The 15,351-nt window shown below is 43.8% G+C and overlaps 1 protein-coding gene across 12 annotated transcripts in view; it reads right to left on the bottom strand.

Annotated features, from left to right (window-relative positions):
- Nucleotides 1–15,351, bottom strand: part of birc6 (baculoviral IAP repeat containing 6) — a 169,842-nt gene that overhangs the window by 4,936 nt on the left and 149,555 nt on the right. For all 12 annotated transcript variants that reach the window (XM_085800868.1, XM_085800872.1, XM_085800877.1 and 9 more), the window contains exon 71: nt 14,347–14,535. In XM_085800868.1, the coding sequence (XP_085656994.1) occupies nt 14,347–14,535 (189 nt within the window). The remainder of the gene's footprint in view (nt 1–14,346; nt 14,536–15,351) is intronic.

The following is a 15,351-nucleotide window of genomic DNA, read 5'->3' as shown; positions in this document are numbered from 1 at the left end:
TCTTCGATGATATTTCACATTTGGATCAGTTTGAGATAAATGTAACAGTTAGACATTATTCCTCAGAGCCTCCTCTAACAGAGCAGCTGGGCTTGTGTGTTTCATCACTGTCACTCTGTTCACTCCCTCTACAGTTATTTATCTCACACACACTCACTCTCACACACACACACACAGATTCCTCTCACAATGAGAAGCGTCAACAGAACTTCTGTATTGACCACCAGTGCTTCAGCCGCTCTCTGACGTCATGGTGTAGGAGCCTCTGCTCAGTGGATGATGTCAGTCATCTACACCCCAGTCTCCTTCTCCCACATTGAACTTCCTAGCAACAGTCGCCAGGGCTGAGTGATCAGTATGCAGCGAGCAGCATGGTGAACGTGTGTAGCTGCTGCTCCTCTTACGGAGGCTGATCTGCTGCTTTACCAGGAGAAGGGGGGGGGGTTTAATCTCTTTCCTCCTTCTAACCACCCCCCATCACAACACTCCATTGTCATTCCATCTTTGTTGTTACTTCCCATCTCTTCCTCTGTCTATTGTTCCTCCCACACCCCCACCACTAACCCCCTTCTCCCTCAGCTGCTTAAGTTCCATCCAGGGAGGTGTGTGTGTGTGTGACAGTCCCGGGCTCGGGGGGGGGGGGGGGGGGGTTTCAAGGTTGCAGATATGTGGTAAACAAGGTTGAGATTGGCTGATGCTGAGGCTCTCTAGGAGGAGATGAGCTACAGAGCCCATATAAGAGCCATGATAAGAGGAGGAGGAGGAGGGGGGGGGGGGGCAGAAGGCTGACATTATGTGTGGACATGTTCATACATGTGCTTCTTTAAACAGGGCCTTTCCCCCGGGGCTCCATGAGCTCATTGATCACGGCGTGAAGGAAGCTCTGTATGCAAACCAGCTCTGATCATGAAGCAAATGTCACATTAGGGCGTCTTGACAAATGACCCTTCAGGAGATACGCCTCTTTAAGCATGTGGACAAACACACACTCACACACACACACAGGTACATGCAGAAGCGTACACACAGACGCACTGATCTAAGACGTGCGGTCGGAGACGAGGCCCTCTGATGGAGAGCCCGGTCGCCAGAGAGACTCATTGACCTTTGTAGTAATGCTGTACACTCATTATTCCACAGGGCGACTGAGGGAGGAAGAGGAGCCGAGGAGCAGAGCGCCGAGCCGCTCCACCCGTCCGGGGGTCAAGGGCAAGAGTGAATCATGCAGCCATTAAAAACTTCCTTATTCTTGGTTTTTCTGTACTCCAACAGTAGAGCGTCGGGGGCCCGGGGTACCAGGCCGCTGACCCTGACCGCGGCCTCGACCCGGCTCCGACACCGCAGCATAAATATTTCTACCTCTGACGGCCAACAGCACAAAGCCAGAGGCTCCACACCCCCAGCATTAAACAGCAGCGACCAGCAGATAGCAGCCTATCTGACTCCAACAGCAACCTGCAGCATCTCAGCTCAAAAATAAGATTTATGTACAAAGACATCACATCTACACACGCTGTTGCACGGACTGTTAAAGGCTGGAGACAATCAGCTGCTGATGTCCTTGAGTCCAGTTTAGTCCACGTGAAGAGATTCCTCAAGGTGTCTCAGGGAGATTGTGATCATGAGACTTTTTTTTTTTACTTGGTGCGGTTCGTATTCATATTGCTTTTTTTTTTCACAAGCGGACCAACTTTGTCAACAAAAGCACGCGTGTCCCACAGTTGCTTGATTATTGGATACAGATTATCAGCAGGATCTCGCATTGTATGTGATGTCATCCTCTTCTTTCATCATCATCATCATCATCATCGATTTTATGTCACAGCTTTACTCAGATCCTCTTTGTTTTACTTAGTTTACACCTTCTTCAGTTTTAACTCTTTTATCCCATCTTTTCTTATCTTATCTATCTCAACAAATAAATGTATCTCATTTATTTGTTTTTATACCCCCCTTTTGTATTTTTAACTGCATCCTGCACTTCAGTTTGAGTCGTCTTGGTCTCAATCTGTTGTTGGGTTCTTGTATTGCTGTTGCTTGAGCGGTCCATCTCTTATGGTTTTATGGCATTTGTAACTTGTTTTGTGAAGCACTTTGTAAACTTGTGTTTTTAAAGGTGATATTTTTTTTTTTTTTTTTTTTTTAAAGTATATTTTTCGGCTTTTTGCCTTTATTTGATAGTGATGACAGTAGAGATAGACAGGAAATGGGGAGGCAGAGAGAGGGGGAATGACACGCAGGAAAGGTCTGCCCGACGCGGGATTCGAACCGGGGACGCCTGCGGCGAGGACTGTAGCCTCTACATGGGGCGGCCGCTCTACCCACTGCGCCACGCACCGCCCCTTTAAAGGTGATATTTAAATAAAGTTGTTATTATTACTATAAAAAGTGCCCTTTTTGTTGTATTTCCAGAGGAAGAGCCTTCAATGATAACTATATATATTACAACAGCAGGGTTAGGGTTAGCCTGTCTCTTCTGTGCTCCATGTTGACCCACGGCTCATTGGCTGGCACGTTGCTAACGAGTGATGATTTCCACATTTTCTGACAACAACGGAAGCCTGCTGAATCCAAAAAAAGGCACTTGGATTTTGCATCTGGTTCGGACTGAATTCACACCACAACCAAATGGTACCAGGGTTGGTTTCTGAAAAAAAGTCTGTTTCAAGTGAACTCAACTGGCCTGGTGTGAACACACGCCCTAAGTATTGTTGTTGACCATGTCCATCCCTCTGTGGCCACAATGGCTTCTTCCAGCAGGATAATGCTGCACGTCACAAACTGGTTTCATCAACATGATAGTGAACCTCAGTGACCCCCCCCCACTCGGCCCTGAATCCAGCAGAGCACCTTTGGGTGTTGTAGAACAGAAGATTGAGGGCAAAATGTGCAGCAGACAAATCAGCGGAGATGATGTGATGAGTCTCAGAGGAACTTTTCAACATCACCATGAGAAAACGGAGGAAGGCCCCGGTGTTGGTGCCGTTCCTAATGAAGTGATCTCTGAGCTTCACCTGAGAGCAGCTGCTTGGAGACAGAGATGCCTCTTTGGAACCGATCAATAATGCAGCCATACAACGGAGCGCTTCCCTGCGAGGACGGCTTCCACCACTTTGTGTGTGTGAGATCGTTACTATGTGATAATGCGCACATTGAATGAGAAGGATTTTACTTGAGAGATAAAGGTGAGCGTGTTAGAGGTTGACTGAGCAGCTCTCAGTCCTCACGAGCCTCCAGACGTCGACACACGAGCTGCTTCAGTCTCACTGATCCTCACACACTGGAGCTGGTGTGAAGTCACAGATGTACAACCACCCAGGAGACAAGGGAGAAGCTGGAGAACAGGACTCTGTTGTAATGTGGCACACAATAGGGACGGTTGAAGACATTCTATTTATCTATATACTGAGAGGTGGGTATTGTATTATTTCTATTTCATTTTAGAAATATTTTATCTACTCATACTTCACTCTTCTTAACATTTATGAATATTACATTTCTTTTCTTTTTTAATCCAGGAGCTTTCTAGCAAAAGAATTTCAACACAGTCATTCTGATTCTGTGTGGACCAGTCCTACTGTCGGCTATAGGAGAGACTGGTTTGTTCTAACCTGTGATACATTAAAGATCAAGTATGATGCCACTTTTCCACAAATTAAAATAGTCCCCAAGTGTCTTAAAGACATGTCTATGACATGCTTTGGTCAAAATACCCCAAGGATCAAACATCACAGCTCTTTTCATCCTCTCTAAACAGCCCTGTTCAGAATGGCTGGTTTCAGTGCCTGTCCCTTTAAATGCAAATGAACCACTAATACTGCTGGATATACTAACAAAGATATTCTATTACTATAATGGTTTCTAAGTATTTTTTTTGGGGGGGGGCTTTTATTGCCTTTAATTGATAGTGCAGTCGAGATAGAGACAGGAAATAGGGAGGCAGAGAGTGGGGGAATGACACGCAGCAAAGGGCCGTCCGACGCGGGACTCTACTATTATGGTTTCTAAACCATCTTTGGTACCAATGCAGAGTACGCATGTAGCTATTACGGCGTTGCGTTACCATGACAATGGCTGCCGTGAATCCTGGGAGAAACATGGCTGTCGGAAAAAAAGGAAGCTCCACAAGTGTGAGAGTCACAGATTCAAAAGGATGTGAACGGTCAGTTCTGAGCTTTATGTCAGTGTTGCTGTGGTGGCTAACGACACACTGCTAATGACTGCTGCCATGCAACGTCATAGTGTGTTTATGTGCCTGTTATCAAAAGCTAACGCTAAGTTTATGACATTTCAGTAAACTGGTCCTGGTCCTTTTGTTTCTATTCAGTTACACTGTTAATACTTTTTCAGTTGTGTTTTCACAGCCAAAGGCATTAGTAGTTTTACAGACTCTGAGTATCTTTGTTAATTACACCTGCTAATCTGACTGACTGTTCCAGTTAGTGCTGGGCGGTATACCGGTTCATACCGAATACCGGTGATTTTTTTTTTTGTGATATGAATTTTTCATATACCCCAATACCGGTGAGTGTGTAGCTACAAAACTTTGGGAACACAGAGCGGCGGAACGTCGCGCTGCGGGACATTGTTTGAGAGGGGGACTGTTTTGCAGTTGTACCAAACAAGCTGCATGCCTGGGTTGAGCTGGTGAATAACATGCACGGAGAAAATGTCAAAGCCATCGGCTTTAAAAAAAATCCCACGCTGATCAAACAACCATAATCTGTAGCCTAAATTTTTATTTTTATTTTTTTACTTCACCGAGTCCCCCCCCCACCAGATGGTTTAACCCAACCTGGCATTTGCCGGCATCGCCTGTCAATCAAACAACGGAGTCGGGGTTGACGTGAAGCAGCAGCTGCGCTGCTAAACCACGGAGGGATAAGTGATTTAAAAAAAAAAAAAAAAAAAAAAAAGGCGAAACCAGCGCCGGTAAAATCCCGACATTTACGTCCATGAGTTGCAACCCACTCGAGCCATCGTGTTTTTTTTTTTTTTTTCTTCTGTGGGGAGAAGTTAGCAAACAGTGGCATGAAGCTGGCTCATCTCCAGACGCATCTCAACACAAAACATGCACGTCATGTCGGTGAGCCTCCTGACTGCTTCATGAGGAAACTTTATGAATACAGGTTGGTGTTACATGAGATTTTAAACGACAGCATCAAAGTGATCAACTTCATAAAGTCAAGGCCACTAATGCAGGTGTGTTTCACTGCCTCAGTTAACACACAGAGAGAAGTCCTCTGGCTCTCAACCTGTTGTTATGATCTGAAGCCACATCTCTGATTGAGCACAGCCCCCCCATGCCACCGTGTTGCAGGACAACTGACTTTCAAAGCAGTAGCCCTACTGTCTGGACTTTTTTTGTGTGTGAAGAAATGTTTATTTGATGTCATGAATTCATTTTGAGAACAGATATTTATTAGATAGCATTTTAGATTGATGATCATTCTCACGTGCAAAAATCTTTATATATAATCAAGTTGATTATTTTTTTAGTCTGTATTATATTAATAAAGGCTTCTGTATTTTGACTGCAACAGTCATGCATTCTGATTCCTTCACCTCAATACAGTTATGAGTGCCACTGCCACCTCTTTGTGAACAGCAGCATTTTGTGGGACCATTCAAACCCGTGTTAACACTAGTCTGGATACTAATGTTCTTCGACAATATTCACTCCTCGTGACAGTAAAATAGGTCATTCTAAGCCAATTTACTGTAGTAGTCTAGTAGGAAGAGGGGGGTATCATGCACCCCCCGGAAATATACTTCTAACCAGTGTTTCTAGATTGGAAAAAATGTGTAGAAAATAGGGGTGTAACGGTTTATGTATTCGTCCCGTGCCGTCACGGTACGGGGGTCACGGTTCGGTGCACACAGTCACACGACGAATACGTCTGAGTGAATATTAAAAAAAAAAAAGTCGAGGCCTCACTCCGCAATCTAGGTGGCGGTAATGAGCCTCGAAGCTGCCACAACCGCCATAACAGAGGAAGAAGAGAAGTGATGAGAGTGTGAAGTTAGAGGAGCTGCTGCTTCATTCTTGTCACCGTCTGGCTTCTCAATCAAACACAACAGCGACGGCAGCGACGGCAGCGGCGACGGCTCGCGACCATAGACTGTGTAGCAGCTTGCGACTGGTCCACCGCATAGACTGTAAAGGTCGACCGGACAAAGTCCGTCGGCGATGTTTCACGGATGCGCGCTGCGTCGCTAGAAACGCATCAAACACGTTAGCGCATGTTCGCCCCCCCTCCCTGCCACCCACATGTCAATCACTGGTGCAGGGAAAAAGACAACTTGTGTGCAACAACTTATCCCGCTGCTTTTAAGCCTCTTGACATAAACACAGACAGGACCAGAAACATCACCAAAGTAACTGGCATCTAGTCTAAATTAACTGTGTAAACCAACATTGATGTTAGTTTCTTGTTTTGTTTTGTTTGTAATAGCTGTCAGTTGTCAAGTGCAAGTTTTTTTCCCTCTAGAATTAATGAATGGCATGATAACACTCCTAATGCACTTATTTAATTTTATATTCAATTTTTTTTTTTTTTACTTTTATAAAACAAGACAGATTTTAGTTTTACGTGTCTGTTGTACCGAAACCGTACCGAACCGTGACCCCTGAACCGAGGTACTTACCGAACCGTGACTTTTGTGTACCGTTACACCCCTAGTAGAAAATGATGAGCTATGTTAAAAAGTTGTCAGAATGTCCCATGTATCATTTTTATGCAAATTAGTGCCGCCATTATCGAAAAAACCTAATTTCACTATATCTCAGCCAATACTGCAGATATCTGAACAAATAAGGTGTCTAGACCCATGTTTTGGGGGTCAGAGATCACAATAAAACTATTCATAAAGTGATCACATGTTGGTGGCATGCTAGTAAGCAAACCTAACCCTTTTACCAATTACAAGACGCCAATATTGGAGATACCAAATAAGGTGTCTAGACAGAGGTTGTTGTGTGTTTAACCAAGGTTTATTTGGATCAAACATCAAAATAGAACTCTTCTTGATGTGACCACTCTTCTCTTTCCCATGCCAGATAAACAGTCAAGTAAATGGTTCTCCACTATGCATCACTCATCATCGTTTTCACTGAAATCTTCAAAGTTAAACTCATCATCTCCTTCCTCTTTCTCCTCCTCTTCCTGTTCATGCTCTCCAGTGTCATGGGGATCAACCAGTGAAGTTATAGGATAGGACCACACGACCACACCGGTTTCAACACTCCTTCATCAGTCTTCATCCATCCCTGCCCCTCATCATAGGGTTTTGGTTTTTCCAGAATAGGTTCATCAGCTCGCTAGTACAAGGCGACATGGTAGTTCACACGTCAGGCATGTGGCTTCAGAGGAAGGCGAACCAGGTCAACCTTAGACTTGCAAGTGAGTTTCTTGTCCTCCCCCACCATGTTGCGTAGCAACTTGGCACGGACAACATCCACTGAAGACTCACAACTCTGTCCAGACATCAGACTGGTGAATTGCTCCAACTGCCTCAGCATCTCAGGCTTGACACTCTAGCAGTCACTGAGTTGACTGAATACGTGAAATTGGGGATTCTTCTTCAAGGGCCCCACCTTCCGGGGCGTCGAGTGGCGCAGTGGGTTAAGCAGGCGCCCCATATATTGAGGCTATAGTCCTCGTGCAGGCGGCCCTGGTTTGAATCCCGCATCGGACGGCCCTTTCCTGCGTGTCATTCCCCCCCTCTCTGCCTCCCTATTTCCTGTCTCTCTCAACTGTACTGTCAAATAAAGGCATGAAAAAGCCAAAAATATATACTTGGCACTGGTACAGTCTTCTCCACTGAACACATAGAACCCAAGAAGAGTGGTGCGGTGGTCTTCTCCCAGGGATTCTGCAAGCTCAGAGATGTTGAGAAGCTTCCTGGATCTTCACACTGTAGGGGTCTGATGAAGTCAGCTTTAGCAGCCTTGCCCACAGCTTCTGCTCGTACTGTAACACGTCCATCTCAACATCAATGGGGACAGATGCACCGGAAGCCAGGCAGTAGTAGTATTGCAGAATCCCTGGGAGAAGACCACCGCGCCACTCTTCTTGGGTTCTATGTGTTCAGTGGAGAAGACTGTACCAGTGCCATCAAAGGGAGAAGGAAGGTGGGGCCCTTGAAGAAGAATCCCCGATTTCACGTATTCAGTCAACTCAGTGACTGCTAGAGTGTCAAGCCTGAGATGCTGAGGCAGTTGGAGCAATTCACCAGTCTGATGTCTGGACAGAGTTGTGAGTCTTCAGTGGATGTTGTCCGTGCCAAGTTGCTACGTAACATGGTGGGGGAGGACAAGAAACTCACTTGCAAGTCTAAGGTTGACCTGGTTCGCCTTCCTCTGAAGCCACATGCCTGACGTGTGAACTACCATGTCGCCTTGTACAAGCGAGCTGATTCTACCTATTCTGGAAAAACCCAAAACCCTATGATGAGGGGCAGGGATGGATGAAGACTGATGAAGGAGTGTTGAAACCGGTGTGGTCCTGTGGTCCTATCCTACCAACTTCACTGGTTGATCCCCGTGACACTGGGGAGCATGAACAGGAAGGAGAGGATTAGTTTAACTTTGAAGATTTCAGTGAAAACGATGATGAGTGATGCATAGTGGAGAACCATTTACTTGACTGTTTATCTGGCATGGGAAAGAGAAGAGTGGTCACATCAAGAAGAGTTCTATTATGATGTTTGATCCAAATAAACCTTGGTTAAACACACAACAACCTCTGTCTAGACACCTTATTTGGTATCTCCAATATTGGCGTCTTGTAATTGGTAAAAGGGTTAGGTTTGCTTACTAGCATGCCACCAACATGTGATCACTTTATGAATAGTTTTATTGTGATCTCTGACCCCTAAAACATGGGTCTAGACACCTTATTTGTTCAGATATCTGCAGTATTGGCTGAGATATAGTGAAATTAGGTTTTTTCGATAATGGCGGCACTAATTTGCATAAAAATGATACATGGGACATTCTGACAACTTTTTAACATAGCTCATCATTTTCTACACATTTTTTCCAATCTAGAAACACTGGTTAGAAGTATATTTCCGGGGGGTGCATGATACCCCCCTCTTCGTACTAGACTATAGTAATTATTCTCTAAATTATTAGAAAATGGGGTTAACACCCAGTCATGCATGAAAAAAAAAAATACCGTCAAATACCGTGAAACCGATATAATTATGAAAAATACCGTGATATAAATTTTTGGTCATACCGCCCAGCTCTAGTTCCAGTTCATTCATAATGTCAGCTGTTGCCAGCAGTACTCATGATGCTGAGAGAACACAGAAAGAGAAGAGAGACGGACTCATGGTCCAGTCGGTGGTCTGAGGAGGGAGGGAGGGGGAGATCAACAGACACACAACAAAGGAAATCATGTTGGGAGTGAGACTCAACAGCCCAGTGGAGAATCACTGCGCTCTGAAGAGTTCCTGTCAGTGGACATGAGTGATCATCAGTGTGAGGACGTGACAGTGTCCAGCTCATCCACTCTGACAGGACACCTGTCAAACCACAGCTCTCCATCTGAGGACGGAGGAACCAGAGTTCACAGCCACAGGGCCAACAACGTCTCAAAGGACCGTCACTGATTTTCAACTCTGTGCTCCAAATTTCAAATCTTGAATAACGGAGTGTTTCATTTACTCATTAGTTTACACCTGTGATCCACATTCACACAAACCACAGCAGCCTGATGAGTCTGGACCTGAATACACGACTCATGTTTTACCTTTTTCCTTGAATAGGTTTAAGCTTTTATGTGTCAAAGAAATAGAGACAAATGTTCCTGTTTAAGAATACATGTCTATTAACAATGTGGAATTACTCTAAATACTTAAAAATTCATTTCTTGAGCTGCTTGTCTCTTTGTTAAATCCATATCCCTCACATTCTAACAGGCTTCAATTCAAATCTTGCGTCAGCTCCAGTTTTTTATTGATCAGTAAATTAGAGGAGTGTGTTTCATGTTTCTGTTCCAAATCATCCCTGAAGCTCAGGTCAGATTTTCAATTAAGAAAAAAGGAATCAAAAGTTAAAACCTTTATAGTGAAGAGTTGTCCACAGTCTTGCTTACAACACACACTGAAGCCCCATCTTACCTCAGATAAGCTCTCTCCTGTTCTCCCCTCTGTGCTACCACTGAGTTCAACTTCCAAACAGAAAGCTCAGGCTCAGAGCTGCATTCACAGACCACTGAGGTGAAGCACTACGGCTGCTGTGTGCAGAGGCTGTGATGAGAGTCTCATTCACAGGCAGATCAGTGAAGACTGGAGCTGCTGTGGTCTAACCCATGTTCTAAACCGGCCTGCCCTCCCTGCCAGTTTTTCCTCAGTGAACATGAGGGTCTAAGGACAGAGGATGTTGTTGTGATGCTGTGTAAAGCCCTTTGAGACAAACTGTTTGTAAAAATGGGCTATTCTAATAAAATGGCCTTCCATTGCCTATAAGGACGAACAGTGTTGAAGCAAGGTGAGGGATAAATGTGAGACGGTGACAGGGTGGGAGCAGCGGAGGTGAAGGCCGGTTGATGTGAAGGTTTCTGATGAAGCTGTACAGCAGAATCACACTGAGGTGGCCTGAGTAGGGTGGGGGGCGTCTTCTATTGATTTTCAGTCACTGTGAAGGACAGGATCCACAGACCAGCAGGAAGCCACATGTGTAATTATGTGGCGGTTGGCAAAATGGCGACAAACGCCGTGAGAAGAAAGAACCAATGAAGAACGAACGAACGAGAGTTGGGACGGGAGCAGGACTCTGGCTCCCACTCAGGAAAAGTGACGCATTTCTGTGTCAAGATCCAAAGATGGCGTCTCATGAGAAGTGACAGGACCAGAGCTGGATCTAACCGGAGTCACCCGGTCTCCAACCTGCCGAGTTACAGAGGACGTCACCGTCTGTCCCTCCTGAGTTACAGCCTTACATAATGACTCTCTTTCACTTCTTTAATCCCTCCAGATGATTGAGATAAATTGTGTCATAATTAGTGAATGAGTTTGTAATTGTGAGTTATGTTTGAAAATGTGTTTTGTGAGGTCACAGTGATGTCATCACCATCTACAGTTCCAAGACAAAGTATGTGAACCCTTTGGAACTTCCTCGTTTTCTGCATTAATTGCTTTGCTTCCCATTGCAGGCCTGAAGTTTGCCACTCCACGACACTAATGGGAAAATGTTTTGTGGACTGATGAAACTAAAATGTATTTTGTAATGTATTAAAATTTATTTTATTTTTTGTTTGTGTTTTTTGTCCGTATGGTGTAAAAATGGCTCAGCATAGCAGCATGTAAACATCATGTCAGAGGTGAAGTACGGTGGAGGAGCATCATGGTTTGGGGATCTGCTGCCTCAGGGCCTGGACAGTTTGACCTCATCCAGAGTTTATCCAGGCTTCCTACAGGATAATGTCAGGGTGGCTCCACCAGCTGAAACTCAGTACTGTAGAAGTTGTGTGATGCAGCAGGACAACGACCCTAAACATTGAAGTAAATCTACTATCTAGATCATCTAGAGTCGCTTCAACAAAAGAAACTCCACCTTTGGGAGCGGCCCAGTCAGAGTCCAGACCTGAATCCAATAGGGATGCTGTGGAATGAGCCATTCACACCAGACATCCCATAATAACATGGCTGAGCTGAAGCAGTTCTGTCAGGACCAACGGTCCAGAATTCATCCTGAGTGTTGATCAGTTGTGATCTGCAGCTACAGGAAACGTTTGGTTGAGCTTCAACCACTTATTAAATCCAAGGCTTCACTGACTTTTTCCACCTGCACTGTGAATGTTCAATGGAAATGTTCAATAAAGACATGAATATTATAATTGTTTGTGTGCTATTAGGTTAAGCACATTGTATTTGTTTATATTTGTGACTTAGATGTAGATCAGATCACATTAAATGGCCAGTTAATGCAGAAAACTAAGACATTCCAATGGGTTCACTAACTTTTTCTTGCCACTGTATCTCCTTGAGTCCAAGTGAAGTCTCCTCCAGGTGTTGGTGAGCGATCATATGATCAAAAAGGATCCAGGACACAGATGTTAGTGGCTCTGGTTTCTAACTGAAACCTTATTCGAAGAGTGTTGGTTTTGCTTAGAACTGTATCTTCATTTCTTAAACCTCACATCACGTGACTGAGGCAAGAATCTCAACTGGACTGGATCAAACAGGACAAATCTGATTCTCATTGTTCATCATCAAAGGCTGTGGAGCTGATGTGTGTCTCAGCAGAGGACTTAGAGGTGCTAAAAGGCCAGTGGTGAGAAAAGCACACGAAGCCTCTCAGCAGCTTAATTGAATTTCTGTGTGAATAAAGTGTGAGAGCGCTCAGCTGGGTGTAATCAGCGCGTCCTGCTGCGTTCACTCACTGTCTCAGTCCGTTTCACTGACTGGCTCAGTGATGTCATGGATCCACTCACATCTCCTGCTGTGCAACACTTTGGTTTCAACTTCAAACCCCATCATAGTAGTATTTTTCCTTCAAATCGGACAGAGACGTTGCAGCTGAGTGCAAAACCGGGGAAGTTTAACACGACCAACCACATTATTTGTTTTCTGCTCTTGTTATTAGAACGATATGTTTATTTTGTTTACACTCACACACATTTTTTTTAGTGAAGACTAAGAGCAATGATTACATTGTGTTGTTGCTGTTTTTGCCCCTCCCCTCAGTTGTTCCCACCATATACTATTGACATTAAAAATAACTTAAGTGAACTTGAATTGTTTGCACTTTAAAATAATAATTTGTTTTCATTGGATTTATTGAGGTTATTTTTCAGGGTCCTCTAGTTTATTTTTTATTTATTCTATTCAATTGTAGAATATGCTTGTGTTTATACTAGTGGTTATTTTTTTGCACTTTAAAAATATAACTTTTTGTTTTTATTGGATTTATTGGGGTTATTTTTCAGGCTCTTCTAATTTATTTTTTATTCATTTTATTTTTATCTTATTCAACTGTAATAATCTTATGTTGAAGTCAAACATTTATGTAACCCATTGGTTAATAATAAATGGGTCAGTTTTTCTCATACCTACTGTTGCTGACTATTGTTTTCTGTTTGAGTAATATTTAATTTTATTTATTTATTTAAAAAGGACAATGTACATTAATAACATCAGTTCTTTTCTCTTTTTAAGGAAGAGAAAAGAGGAAGCCCAATTTAAATGTACCAGGATTAGCAAGTAGCTAATTTTCACCCGCATATCACTTGATCAAGCCTTTTCTAACATTCCACACTACAAAATAAGTAATAAAAGTATGTATGATTCGTGCTGATATGGTATCGAATCGATATCGGTATCGCCCAGTACTCAATAGAAAACACTGAGCTGAGTTCCCTGTAGTTTGAGTGATGTGATAAAAGCATCATATCTTATGTTGCATGTTTGTGATTATTCTTGATGGCTCTTGTTTAACAACATTAACACCCGTGTGGGGATTATTCCACAGAGGATTATCTCAGTTTAATTCTCAATATTGGCCTGCAGAACTGAGTGTATGTGTTTTCTGCAACCCTTTTCAAGATTAACTAATGTAATCACTGAGTTCAAAATGTACCTTCAGACAGCTTTTCATGTTTCTCTCAAGTCTGTACTTTGCTGGTGTCATTCTGTCAAGGTGATTGGACAACTCTCCTCCCTGCCTCTCCCCTTCCTCTATTGCTGTTTCTTGACATTTCTGAATGAGTCTTCTCCGGATGAGCGGGTTGAAAGACTGTTATTTTCTAAGGCACTATCTGTCTGACCAGACCATTTAAAAGATGGCAGGAAAGAGGAAAAAGTGTGAGGAAGAGAGGGACGAAGAGTGATAGGCCAACCTCCAGACAATGTCATCTACCAAGGAATTAATACGAGGGGAATTTATAATTAGAGAGTGTCCCCAAACAGCCAGGAGGAGGGGCGGGGCGGGGTTTCTGGACCAGGGATAGGTGGAGCTACGTGATAAAGGGCAGACGTATGTGGCTCGTAGATCATGTGATTACTTTAAAGGTAGAGTCTGTAGGTTTGTTTGTTGCAGTTTGTAAACACAACATTCACACTAGGCCCCTGGATCCTATGACATTCATGAGATTAATCACGATTAAATATTTTAATTGACTGACAGCACTAATATTTATATATGTATATATATGTGTTTTAAATGTTATATTGTAACGTAGGACCCCAGGAAGAATCGTCGCTACTGAGGCAGTGACAAATGGGGATCCATAATAAACAAAACAAAACAAAACAAAACAAAACAAAACAAAACAAAACAGGTGTTTACATTCTTCATGCCTGTGTGAAGCTCTGAGACCAGCAGTGTGTTCCTACCTCTTTAAAGCACGGTGAGGGGTTGCGCATCTGCTCCAGCATGGCCCACTTGACGGTGGCCTGCCGGATGTTGCCGTCGTATTCCCGTGAGCTCTGGGTGCCGCTGGGAGTCCCGCGGGAGCGCTCGTAGCCCGGCTCGTTGAAGTAGGGTTCAGCCACCAGGATGAGGGACTGCACCGACACTAGCACCTGCAGAGGAGGGGACCAATGGAAAGGACGAGTTAGGACAGGGACGATGAGAACCTCAGTGGAGCAGACAGCAGTCTGGTTTGGTTTTCTAGAAGAGCCGGGACCTATTCCTCCGCTGAGTTACCCAGACATCCCATCAGTGTCCTCCGTATCCAGAGAAACTAGGGATGCACATGATTAACTGTTTAACCGATAACAAGAACTTTGACCGATTAATACTATTGATTTTTTTTTTTATAAGCTCCTTATGTCGTCAACTCATGGGGGCGTGTCGACACATGCAGACTTTCACGTGCCTTCAGTCATATTTCGCAGCAAAAAGTTAGAAGAAGGAATAACAGACAATAAATGTAGCTACATGGACATAGATGTGCATCACCTGTAACAACGACGCTGCAAAAAAGCTCTCCTGCAGCTTGAGCTCTGCTGTTCCTCTCTCTTCAGTCTGGTGTTTGGCTGCACTTTGTATAAAAACAGTTCTACAATGATCTAACCTGAGCGCGATCAGCTGAGACAGAGCACAGTGGATGTGGCGCTGATCAGCTGTCCATCAGCACATGTGTTAAAAAAAAAAAAAAAAATGGAGCGATCAATTTTTATTTTTGCCGTTAAATACACACGTGCGCCGCGAGTGTTGTAATCTTATCGGTTAACGGTTAATAATCGGTTAACAAGCGTCAGTTATTGGTCAGAAATTTTTTTCAAAATGAGCATCCCTAAGAGAAACTCTTTGGCAGCGGTGGACACTTGAGACAGAGTCTGACAAAGGCACGGAATATTTTGGCCCCGTAAAGATACGTCCTTCAATATATCTTT

Source organism: Trachurus japonicus, chromosome 15, assembly GCF_045865225.1.
Source record: "Trachurus japonicus isolate A0001 chromosome 15, Traja_1.0".
NCBI lineage: Eukaryota > Metazoa > Chordata > Actinopteri > Carangiformes > Carangidae > Trachurus > Trachurus japonicus.
This window is presented reverse-complemented; position numbering and strand designations above follow the sequence as displayed.